Genomic DNA, 11790 nt, shown 5'->3' with positions numbered 1-11790 from the left:
TATATATATATATATATGATTTAAAATGTACAAGAATATCATTAATATTAGATGAAAATGCTTTTTCATTTTGTATAAATAGCGCTTTTTGTGAATACTAAAATGTATTAAATTGTGTTTGTGGTGTTTTTTGTCAGCTTCCTTTTCAATAAATGTCAAATGCCTTCCACCCACACAGTCTTTTAAGGTCTTGATAAGCGTCTGACAAACTCTTTCTGTATCATAAATGAAGTTCAAACTTTTCCAAAATCTTCAACTATTGCACATCTCACATCTCAAGTTTTAGATTAACCAACAAGTGACCTGTTTCAAAAGATTTCAAGTACTTCATAATCATTCAGAGATTTGTTCTGTTTTTTTCTCTAATTTCTCAGCGGTAAAATTCTTACAAGCCAACTTAATCTTGTGTGAAAAAGTAATTGACTCCTAAATCAAGCGACCATGGCAACAAACTTCTATCAAGCATTTACAATAACTGACATTTTTTTTAAATATCAAATTTCTGCACCCTCTTCTTTGCATGGTTGTTTTTTTTTTCAGCCACATTGAAGAGTTTTTTTGAGTACGGACACCGCACTTTGACGATTGTCATGGAAACATACCAAATCAACACATACTAAAAACTCAGGTGATAAAGTTTTACTTACTTTAGTTGAGATTTTAGACGACCCAGGGCTGCACCAATGGTATTAATGAAGTTGTTCAGTGGACTGATGAAAATGCTCCTATAATGAAAACAGCACAAAACAAAGAAATTGTGTATCATTTCATGATTGTCATACAGTTCCCATAGCATTCATAATGGAGAAAACAATAAGGTACTATCCAGTAAACACTTAGAAATCATAATTAAAGAAACAGTGTTATTTTTTAACATTTATTATAATTGAATATTCCATCACATTTCCTTTCTGTCATCTGTAGAAATATACTGTCCAGGAGTTACACTGAAAACAAAGCACAAGGCTGGAAAGCTGGACTATTGTGATTCTTTACCATCAGGAAGTCCACAAAATGCAGTTGAAATCCATCAGTTGATCCAAAACGCTGCAGTGGCAGTTCTGATGAAAATTAAAAAGAGAGATTATATTTCTCCTCCTATTTCAGCTTCCCTTCATTGGTTCCCTGTGAAATACAGAATAAAATGTAAGATTCTCCCTCTCATATGTAAAGCCCTTAATAATCAAGCTCCATCAAACATCAGAGAATGATTTAAAAAAAAAACAAAACAAAAAAAACGAGACAGGGCACAAAGCAGATTATGTGTTCTCCGAGGAAGACAATGATGTCGGATATCAACCAGAAAACCAACACATCGGATGAAGATTTCACTGGTGCACAAACTGATCCCATTCCTACTGAAATATTCGGCTCCAAGGGTAGAAACCTCTTGGCATACAGGGTAGGAAAGCTGCTGTGGATGTCAAAATGATCCCTTTGGTCACAAGATTCACTCTGAGAAGAATTGTGACATCAATAGATGCTTTTATTTGTTTGTGCCATTGTCATTAAGAAAGGGGTTCTGCTATGTCTTATGCTTTTCGCGTTTGTATTTGTATTTACAAAGTACAAGAAAGCAGAATTTTTCCTGAAGTGAACATTGAGGTCAAATCTGACTCCAACACCATACGGCATTCTAGTTAATCATATTTGAAAAGTCAATAAACACAATAGATTTATTCAAGAGAAATGTTCTAATAGTTCTCTGTGACAGTTAAATACTCAATCAATTATATATCTATGTCAATCTCTTAAGGTGCATTTCATTTTTTGCAAATTAAAAATGCGGTGAAAGTTGGAAAAAAAAACGTCGCTGAACCCCACACTGAAATATTTACACAATATTTTTTGATAGAAAAAGAATCCCGATAACCAAGAGTTACGAAAAAAATAGGAACTAAAAATATCTTGAGTATTTCTTTAATCACTTATTTTTGTTAATGATACAATTGGAATCAAAACCTTCCACAAACACAGAGGATGGTAGCATAAACCTTAGAGTAGAGGAGGGATGAACTGGCAAGTGATCCAGTTTTAGTTTTAAAATAAGCTAATTGAAGAGTGAAAGTCCACAGCGGGAAATCAGACCTCACTTTAGCCACTAGAAAAGACGAGTGCAACAACAGGAGCTGTCTGATTAAAAACGCCTCTCAATGTCAAAACGGTGACAGCATGCAGTCAAATGATTCACTTTCCAGTGTTTTCCAATGCCAAATCTCTTTTTGGATGTCAATGCAAGGTTTCACCGTTTTAGCCACATAGTTGTCCACCTTTGATGTGTTTTTTTGAGATTTTCTGGATACCGCAGAATGGTTAGTGTGACATTTTTAAAAGGCTTTTTGAGGCTCGGATCTTGGTGTGATTGTTCAGGTGAGGAAACAAGGTTAAGGTTATGGTTACAGTATCTGAAGTGATGGTTACAATGAGGGCAATGCAATGCAATATGTCATTCACAGTAACCTAGAAAGAAGACAATGTGGTATAGAGCGTGCCTGTTGTGTGATAGGTGAGAATTCCACAGGACATCGTGTCACCTCCGGGTGATATTTCCATTATCATCCTGTCATGATTTGCAGCGTGTGTCTGTGTGTGTCATACCTACAAGCCAACCAGAGAGCCAGCCCACCCAATAAATTTAATTGCATCTGAAGGCTGTGTCTTACAGTGACTAGCAGCATTTGCAAAGAAGCATAATATGTTCCTCAACCTGAAAGAGTACAACTTCCTATTCAGCTTAAGATATTTATTTCCCATAAGAGGCCATGTTTTGAAACTACTTGTACAGACTGCAGCACTGTCTATTTCGGTAGTATCACTCTTGTGCAAAACAAGTAAAACCCATCATGCCCTGCAACCTTCCATCTACGTGCATCTGCAGGATTTGGTCAAAGTCAGTATGTATTTAAGCGAGCATATGTGGACTTGCGGCTCCGTGTGGGTTTTTGTTTTAAAGTTTCAAAAGCTCACTGAGGAAGTACTTAACCATATAATTTATATGCAGACCCACCTGCCACTCTGGTTTAGGGGGTGGGGAGTGCTTTGAGAGGTGTATCAACCATTTCACACATTCATACTGTCTGACTGATCATATCGGATACACAGCTGAGACGCTTTTAATATTACTGATTACTTCATTTCTGGAAGCAAAATGAATTCAAGTGATGTTTTTTACACCACTGATGGGTAGGTCTCTGTTCAATTTGTATGCACAAGTTGTAAACATATAATTTTAATGCGAAAATATGCAGTAAAAAATGTATAGTGTCGCTGGATTTTACTCTTATTTGATATTTCCCATTGTTTGACTTGTACAATATTTACTTGTAGTTACGCAGAGAATAACTGTTTAGTTTTTTTCATTATTATTATTATTATTATTTTCACCGACATAGTACTAAAGAACATGCAGGATGTACACTATTTTTAACCTTTGATACATTACAGTAAACAAACTGAGCAGATTTAGATATAAAATTATTTTTAATTTAACCAGAAAGAATACTGATAATATGCATCTGTGCAAACATTTTAGTTTTTATTTACAGTCCAAGAAAAAGTGTGTGTTGAGAACAGATCATTTTCTTTTCAATAATTATTTTTGCCTCAATTCTCTTTTACCTTAATTTGTGCTAAGCTTTTTCTCAAGTCTCCACTGGTATATTGGTCCATTCATTTTTGAATGGACCAAAAAAAAAAACTTCCTGCAAATTCCATGATATTTACCTCCTTTCACAATTTCACATTTAAGTCGGGGCAATGCCGAATCACTCTTAAATGTTAATTTCACTTGAAGTAAGAACAAACATGTTGGTCAAATTTAGATTACTTTCAGTCTAAATCAGCCAGGGTTTATAACCACGCCAGTTCATGTGCCATCGTTATTCATTTTTCTTTCAAACCTGAGTATGCTTATAAGAAACCATTGAGCAAAATGCATAAAAACGAACCCATATGACTTATTTTGATATTTTTCACTTACCTGCGTCCTCGTGAGATAATCATCAGCAAGTAGTAAAATGAAGTGATCCCTGCCGTGATGTGGTTCCAGATCTTAGTCACTGTAAAGAAAAGAAAAAAAAACTTTATTTGTCAAGCACGATCGTCTGTGGTTTTATTTATTTATTTATTTGATATTTCAACTAAAAACAACTTACTTACATTATATATATTTTTTTTAAAAAAATCTGAATAATATAGATAGTTAAACCTCATTTGTGTTTGGTTAAAGATTTTTATCTTTAACCGCTTTTCTTATCCCTGTGCGGTCTGTCTAACCACAGATGCACTTTTTTTTTTTAAATCATAAAATATTTATAGTCCGTGTTATTTCTGATATGTGACTTTTTCTTGTCAGGGAACATGACATTTACAGAATGTTTGCTAAGCACTATTCAGCAGACATCTCTTTCACAAAGGTCCTAATTTTTGTTTCAGTTCTTGATTTTGTGCAGAAGTAGCACTCCATAGCTTGAAATCAAAGAGAAAAGCAAGAAACTAGGAGAACAAGTTCCTCGACAGACATTTGATCCAAGGCGTCTGCTTTTGGCTTGCAGCCTGTGGGCGTTCAGATGGGATTCTTATTGAAAGTGTGATCGGCGGTTTTCTTCCTCAGAAACTGGGTCGTGGAACCCTTTTTGTCAGCTGAACAGATGAATCCCCCAGCTGTGACAGCTTTCACTTTTACTCTCTCTAATACAGGCTCACCTGGGTAAGGAAAAAATGTAAAGCTGCACGTTTTATTTCTTGTTGTTTTAGCAACAGTCTTTAAAGCTAACTGGACTCTGCTAGCCGTCGGCCGATCTATTTTCATTTCAGGAAGTTTCCAGTTTAGTTTCAGTTCAGCTGCGTCTAAGTTTTATGATGTATACTTTCGCAACTTTATTTTGGTGATAGATTTGTAAATCCTTCTCTGATCGAGGTTGTACGTTCTGTGTTGTATTTGCATATTTGGCTAAATATATAGAAATAATAATAAAAAAAACAACAACTCCCAAGCAGGTTTAGTCTGTTAAAGAGAGGAATAACCACAGGACTGTTGTGTCTTTATATTTTACAGTACATAAAACGAACTTTAAAATAACTTTTACATGTAGACCGAAAAGTATGCAGCCAGGTCCCTTTTAATCTTAAAAACAACAGCTTTATTTTCAGCCATAGAGACCTTCAAAGGAACTCGCATGGAAACAACCACAATTTGACATGTCTAAAAAAGTTTCAATGTGTTTAAGTTATTTATTCTCAAACTTTTTGCAGTTCATGTCAAATGAAGTTTAAACACACCCTGTTAAAATATTACTCTTTACCATGGAAAATGAGACCAGGAAAAGTACGTTTCCAAGCTTTTTATGCCTTTTAATTTAACATGTCTTCTTTATTATTCAGCTGAACAACAGGCAAAACTGTTAAAACATAGAAAAGAAAAATAAATAAATAAAAAACCTTCCTATAAGCTGGCTCCACAAGTGTATACCACCTTAAACAAATACTTTGTTGATTCATTCCGGGTTTGAGAGTCGTCTTCGGTACAGTCAGGCCATCTGTTATTGAGAATCTGATTAAGAATCTGAAATAGATATGAGCTACTCTAAAGTTTTCCCAGAATTTCCTCATTTGCATGCTTTATCATGTAAACACGAGTCCGGTTTATTTATACCACTTTTTACAATTTAAAATACATGCATATGTGCAATATAAACAACACAAGTGCTGTAAAGAAACAAATTGCAGTGCGGGAGGAATTAGGAACGCCTTTGTAAGCAGATACATTCCAAGCTGTCTCTTAAAAATCTCAAGAGGTGGTTGAAGATAATTGGAGGCTTGTTGTGAAAACACATTCCATTACATCTGGTATGAAGGACAACAAGTAAATACTGATCAGATCAGCTAACCTAAAGGACGTACTGCAAGTGAAGCGAGTCAGACAGAAATATAAGTTACTTTCTCTACACCAAGAAGACCACAAACTTTAACATGGATCTTGGAGAGAGTGGAGTTATGTGATAGAAACTGATCAGAAGCTGGAGATCGTAAAAAAAGTAAAAATAGAAAGTCTTCATCATACAAAAAGGATGAAATGGGTAACCTGCGTAAAGGTAACAGTCAGGAGAAGAAAAAAAATCTCAGTATTAGATACGCAGTGAATGCAGTAACCAATAATGAAAGCAGTGACATTACTAAAAGTGACATTTTGATCCAGAGTCACAACAACTCTCAACTCAGTAAAAAATAGTACGATGCTCCGCTATTGCTATTCTTCAGATAAACTGGAACTTTATCTTGAATCTTCTGAATAAATGTCAGTTTGAAGAAAACTTTACAAATGACCCAACCAGAACGCTCTGCTATTTATGGGCTAACCTGAAAATGGGTGTGGATTTCCACACAATCTGACAGATATCGACAACAAGCATCGAGCAGACTGAATACTGGAAATGAATTTGGTGATTCATAAAACATGAGTTTAAAGGTGTGCAGATATATGTAACCAAGCTCTTATTGTTTATTGTTCTTCTTATTATTATTACTACTATTATTATTTGTGTTTTCCTCTAACTGCTTGTTCATTTCTAAGTTGAATTGTACGGGGGATATTAACTAAAGGTAGAAAAAGTCTCAAAATNAAAAAAGTTTCAATGTGTTTAAGTTATTTATTCTCAAACTTTTTGCAGTTCATGTCAAATGAAGTTTACACACACACCCTGTTAAAATATTACTCTTTACCACGAAAAATGAGACCAGGAAAAGTACGTTTCCAAGCTTTTTATGCCTTTTAATTGAACATGTCTTCTTTATTATTCAGCTGAACAACAGGCAAAACTGTTAAAACATAGAAAAGAAAAATAAATAAATAAAAAACCTTCCTATAAGCTGGCTCCACAAGCGTACACCACCCTAAACAAATACTTTGTTGATTCATTCCGGGTTTGAGAGTCGTCTTCGGTACAGTCAGGCCATCTGTTATTGAGAATCTGATTAAGAATCTGAAATAGATATGAGCTACTCTAAAGTTTTCCCAGAATTTCCTCATTTGCATGCTTTATCATGTAAACACGAGTCCGGTTTATTTATACCACTTTTTACAATTTAAAATACATGCATATGTGCAATATAAACAACACAAGTGCTGTAAAGAAACAAATTGCAGTGCGGGAGGAGTTAGGAACGCCTTTGTAAGCAGATACATTCCAAGCTGTCTCTTAAAAATCTCAGAGGTGGTTGGAGATAATTGGAGGCTTGTTGTGAAAACGCATTCCATTACATCTGGTATGAAGGACAACAAGTAAATGCTGATCAGATCATCTAACCTAAAGGACGTACTGCAAGTGAAGCGAGTCAGACAGAAATATAAGTTACTTTCTCTACACCAAGAAGACCACAAACTTTAACATGGATCTTGGAGAGAGTGGAGTTATGTGATAGAAACTGATCAGAAGCTGGAGATCGTAAAAAAAGTAAAAATAGAAAGTCTTCATCGTACAAAAAGGATGAAATGGGTAACCTGCGTAAAGGTAACAGTCAGGAGAAGAAAAAAAAATCTCAGTATTAGATACGCAGTGAATGCAGTAACCAATAATGAAAGCAGTGACATTACTAAAAGTGACATTTTGATCCAGTCACAAAAACCAACTCCCAACTCAGTAAAAAAAATAGTACGATGCTCCGCTATTGCTATTCTTCAGATAAACTGGAACTTTATCTTGAATCTTCTGAATAAATGTCAGTTTGAAGAAAACTTTACAAATGACCCAACCAGAACGCTCTGCTATTTATGGGCTAACCTGAAAATGGGTGTGGATTTCCACACAATCTGACAGATATCGACAACAAGCATCGAGCAGACTGAATACTGGAAATGAATTTGGTGATTCATAAAACATGAGTTTAAAGGTGTGCAGATATATGTAACCAAGCTCTTATTGTTTATTGTTCTTCTTATTATTATTACTACTATTATTATTTGTGTTTTCCTCTAACTGCTTGTTCATTTCTAAGTTGAATTGTACGGGGGATATTAACTAAAGGTAGAAAAAGTCTCAAAATGATTTATCCTGTGTTGTATGCGGATTTGTTTTACACTCACTAAATTATTCATACCCCTGTCAGATTTAATTTCAAAAACGTGTTCCTCCTGCCTGGCAGTAATAGTAACATTTTTGGAGTGGTCCAGCTGGAACCCATGGAGACGCCTTAAGTAGAGAAATATTAAATATCAAAATGAAAATGTGGAAAAAATACACCAACTTGACTGGCTTGATCTCTAAATTATTAGGCTTAAATCATGCAATCGTGACTAGACAGACGGTCAATGTGAAGCTCGCGCGGCGTGGTATGTTCAAGGGAGGGTTGGTTTACTGCGAAAGAAACTCCAGAAGAAGACACGGATTAATGTCCCCAGTGTTAAAATGACTGCCTTACAAACATATGAATGTTGGCGTGGGGGTTGTTTAGTCTGTTTGAGAGTCAACCCCCAACTCAGACACTCAAACCGTTGAGTCACTAAACGGTTTGTTGTCTAAGTGGTCAGCGGCTCAGCAGTACAACAGGGGACTGTACTCACTCTGGTGTTTTTCAGTCAGACTTTCAGTACAAGTCAGAGTCCTATCATCTGTAAAAAAATAAAAATAAATAAAATACTCGGATGACTCTGCAGTTGTCAGGTTGATATGATATAGACGAGAAGCTGAGCATAGAGAGCATGGTGGACCCCTTTCTAACAAACTCATCTTCAATGTTGAAATAAAAGATTTTTGTTTGATTTTACAAAGCATACGTTTACATCAAAGAGAGTTTTTAATCGAGGAAAATTTCAGCTTCACAATCTAACATCTGGACTTCTTCTTATGTGGTGCGGCACAGTCCAAAACCATAGGCATTGAAAAATACTCTATGACGAGACTTAGTTAACGAGAGCTCCATCAACATGGACTTGACTACACAAAATAGTGGGAGAAAAATTGTGGAAACGAAGAGCATTTCTTTAATAGTCATTTCTAGAGGACTGTCCCAATATGGACTCACTGAAGCTCAGAAAGAGCACACAGTCTGATTAGTTGCATGTGCAGTCGTACATGAACAGTTGCCACAGACTTATTGATTATTTTGCTCTTTGGGTAAGCACTAAAGTTTATTCCAGCACAACCTGAGGATGATGAACATTGTTTTCTAGTACAACAGCCAGTTCTTTTAAATCCTAGCATGTTTTAATTATTTTAAAATTGCTATTCATAAAGAGCAACAACATGTACTTTGTAGCCTAGTCTATTTTGAGTCAGGCACTGACGAGGGATACATGGTGATGGTCTAGTAATGACTTAATTTGCTGTTTGAATCACAGCTAACAATTTCAAAGAAGGTGCAGCACATTTCTTTCTCTGTTCTGTGTTATATTTAACCGGGAGAAAAAAATGAGATCAATCTAAATCGGCAGGTCAAGCTTTGAAGAAAATCAGTATTCAGAAAAACCTGAGCAGTGTGAAAATGAAATATTTTGACAATACTAATCATTTATCTTTGTTTCTCTCTTTCCTTCTAGGTATAATTCTTCTATGCCTTTTACTGAAAGCACCACAATTGAATATGACTATCCAGAAGAAGACCAAGACTTTTCAGGGTGCATTTATGTGCGATATGGGGCTTACTTTCTTCCACCCCTCTATGTCATTTTCTTCCTCTTAGGTCTCCTTGGAAACTCTTTAGTAATTTGGGTCATCGCTTGCGGGGTTAGACTCCGTAGCATGACTGATGTGTGCCTGGTCAACTTGGCCATAGCTGACCTTCTCATGGTGTGCTCGCTTCCCTTCCTCGCCCACCAAGCCAGAGACCAGTGGCAGTTTGGTGATGCTATGTGCAAGATGGTCCTAGGCATTTATCACATTGCCTTTTACTGTGGGATCTTTTTCATCTGTCTGATGAGCATCGATCGTTACCTGGCCATAGTGCACGCAGTTTACGCCCTTAAAGCACGCACACGCACCTTTGGCATTGGGGCAGCTGCTATTACATGGATGGCTGGCTTTTTGGCCTCTTTTCCGGACCTGATCTTCCTCAAAACTCAAAGAAATGGCAACGGTTCTCAGCACTGCTACCCTGAGTTTCCCAAAGATGATATGGCCGACATCCCTAATTCCTGGAGAGTGTTTAGTCACTTGAAAATGAACTGTCTGGGCCTGTTTATCCCAATTTTCATCCTAAGCTTCTGCTACTCTCAGATCATTTGCAGGTTGCTATCAACCCAGTCTTCCAAGAAGCAGGCCATCCGTTTGGTAGTCGTAGTGGTGGCCGTTTTCTTCTGCTGTTGGGTTCCTTACAACGTGGCGTCCTTCTTTAAAGCACTGGAACTTCTGCACGTCTACACCGGATGTGAAAGCAGTAGGGCCATCACAGTGGCTTTACAGATTACTGAAGTCATCGCATACTCCCACAGCTGTCTCAATCCCATTCTGTATGTCTTCGTCGGGGAGAAGTTCAGGAGGCAACTCATAAGGCTGATAAACAGAGCTCCATGCAGTCTCTGCCAGGTGATCAAGCTGTACATTCCTCAAGACAGAGGCACCTCGGTGTACTCGCAAACTACCAGCGTGGACGAAAGGAACACTGGGGCTGGCATTAATCTGGGTTCAGCTAAATTCATTTAAATTCTGTTGCTTATGCCAATACCTTTTGTGAACATCTTTTATACACAGACTGTTCATGTCAAGTCAGATAAGGTCATGTTAGTTTCAGGTTAACGGTGAGGTACCTTTGACTTGTTTTCTTGTTATGACGAACGACGGTGTATATGTAGAGACTAGACTGAATGTAATACTTTCCCATGCACAGTGTCTTTCAGTGAACCTTGTGTTTCTTAATGTACAGCATTTTAAAATATCTTCCATGAAAATGTTTCTGTCAAAGTCTTCCATTTTATAATCTTTGTAAAGCTGTAAAAAAAATGTTTTATGCTCAGATTTTTAATACTTATGTTCCATTCCATTTCAACATTTTAAATGAAAAATTCTGCTGTTCATTTGGTTTGGAAGAATTGGGCTCCTAAATCCTGCTTTTTTAGGGATTAAACATTTTCTTTGTTGTTCACTTGCAGTTAATTTATTCTGGGGAATTACAGAATTAACAATTTATTTTCTTGAATTTGGATTGCCAACAGCTAGCTAAAAACAATAACCCTTGCAAATCTTAATATATGCAGCACAAAGGTGTCAAAGTTATAAAAGTCACGAAACTATCAGAGTCAAAAAGAGCAAACTTAGGTTGGTCAAAGTTAACTCGCTTAAGTTAAGAAACTTCTACATTGCACTAGTAGTTTAGATTTAATGTAATATCATAGACATTATGTAATAAACAAAAATTATTCAAAAACATTCAAACATGTTAATACAATATAGGAAATTAATCAGCTTTACAAGCAAAATGTTTTAAAATATAATCACATAGGTAAGTCTGTTTTAATATACATACTTTGTAAAACACATAGGCCTTCAATCATTTACATTTAGTTGTAAAATGTTTTTTCACATGAAATTCTTACTAAATTCATTTGAGGCTGCGGTTATCATGCTTACTTGTCCTACCACAGTTTTTCTTTCCACTTGACTTTCTACAAATAGGCGTTGATGCATCAATCTTTGAACAGGCAGCTTCTTTTGCATCGTTAGTGGGATGCTATACCTGTGGTGGTTTTCAGTGGCTCACTGTTTGCCCAGTAAGCATCTTCCCCATATGCATGTAGACTGTAACACAACATTTCTGATTCAAAACAATCTTTTTTTTTTTTTTTTTTTTTTTTTTTTTTTT

At 36.1% G+C, this 11790-nt stretch overlaps 1 protein-coding gene and 1 long non-coding RNA gene across 3 annotated transcripts; both read left to right on the top strand.

The window, feature by feature from the left end:
* Positions 1 to 503: 503 nt before the first annotated feature.
* LOC107836435 (uncharacterized) lies at positions 504 to 1164 on the top strand. The gene is made up of 2 exons (XR_001662363.1): positions 504 to 818; positions 925 to 1164. It is a non-coding gene; the product is annotated as an uncharacterized LOC107836435 (long non-coding RNA).
* A 1905-nt stretch (positions 1165 to 3069) lies between these two features.
* Positions 3070 to 11070, top strand: ccr8.2 (chemokine (C-C motif) receptor 8.2). 2 transcript variants are annotated; one of them, XM_007577016.2, is made up of 2 exons: positions 3070 to 3183; positions 9533 to 11070. In XM_007577016.2, exons 1-2 carry the CDS (start codon positions 3149 to 3151, stop codon positions 10632 to 10634), a joined length of 1137 nt encoding a protein of 378 aa, XP_007577078.1. In that variant the 5' UTR covers positions 3070 to 3148; the 3' UTR covers positions 10635 to 11070. The 2 variants fall into 2 exon arrangements, with proteins under 2 accessions (XP_007577078.1, XP_007576307.1); XM_007576245.2 differs by lacking the exon at positions 3070 to 3183 and adding an exon at positions 4352 to 4708.
* Positions 11071 to 11790: the final 720 nt, after the last annotated feature.

Source organism: Poecilia formosa, unplaced genomic scaffold (assembly GCF_000485575.1).
Source record: "Poecilia formosa unplaced genomic scaffold, Poecilia_formosa-5.1.2 Scaffold0, whole genome shotgun sequence".
NCBI classification, from domain to species: Eukaryota; Metazoa; Chordata; class Actinopteri; order Cyprinodontiformes; family Poeciliidae; genus Poecilia; species Poecilia formosa.
The sequence above is the reverse complement of the archived record's forward strand: the minus strand, read 5'-3'. Positions and strand labels throughout refer to the sequence as shown.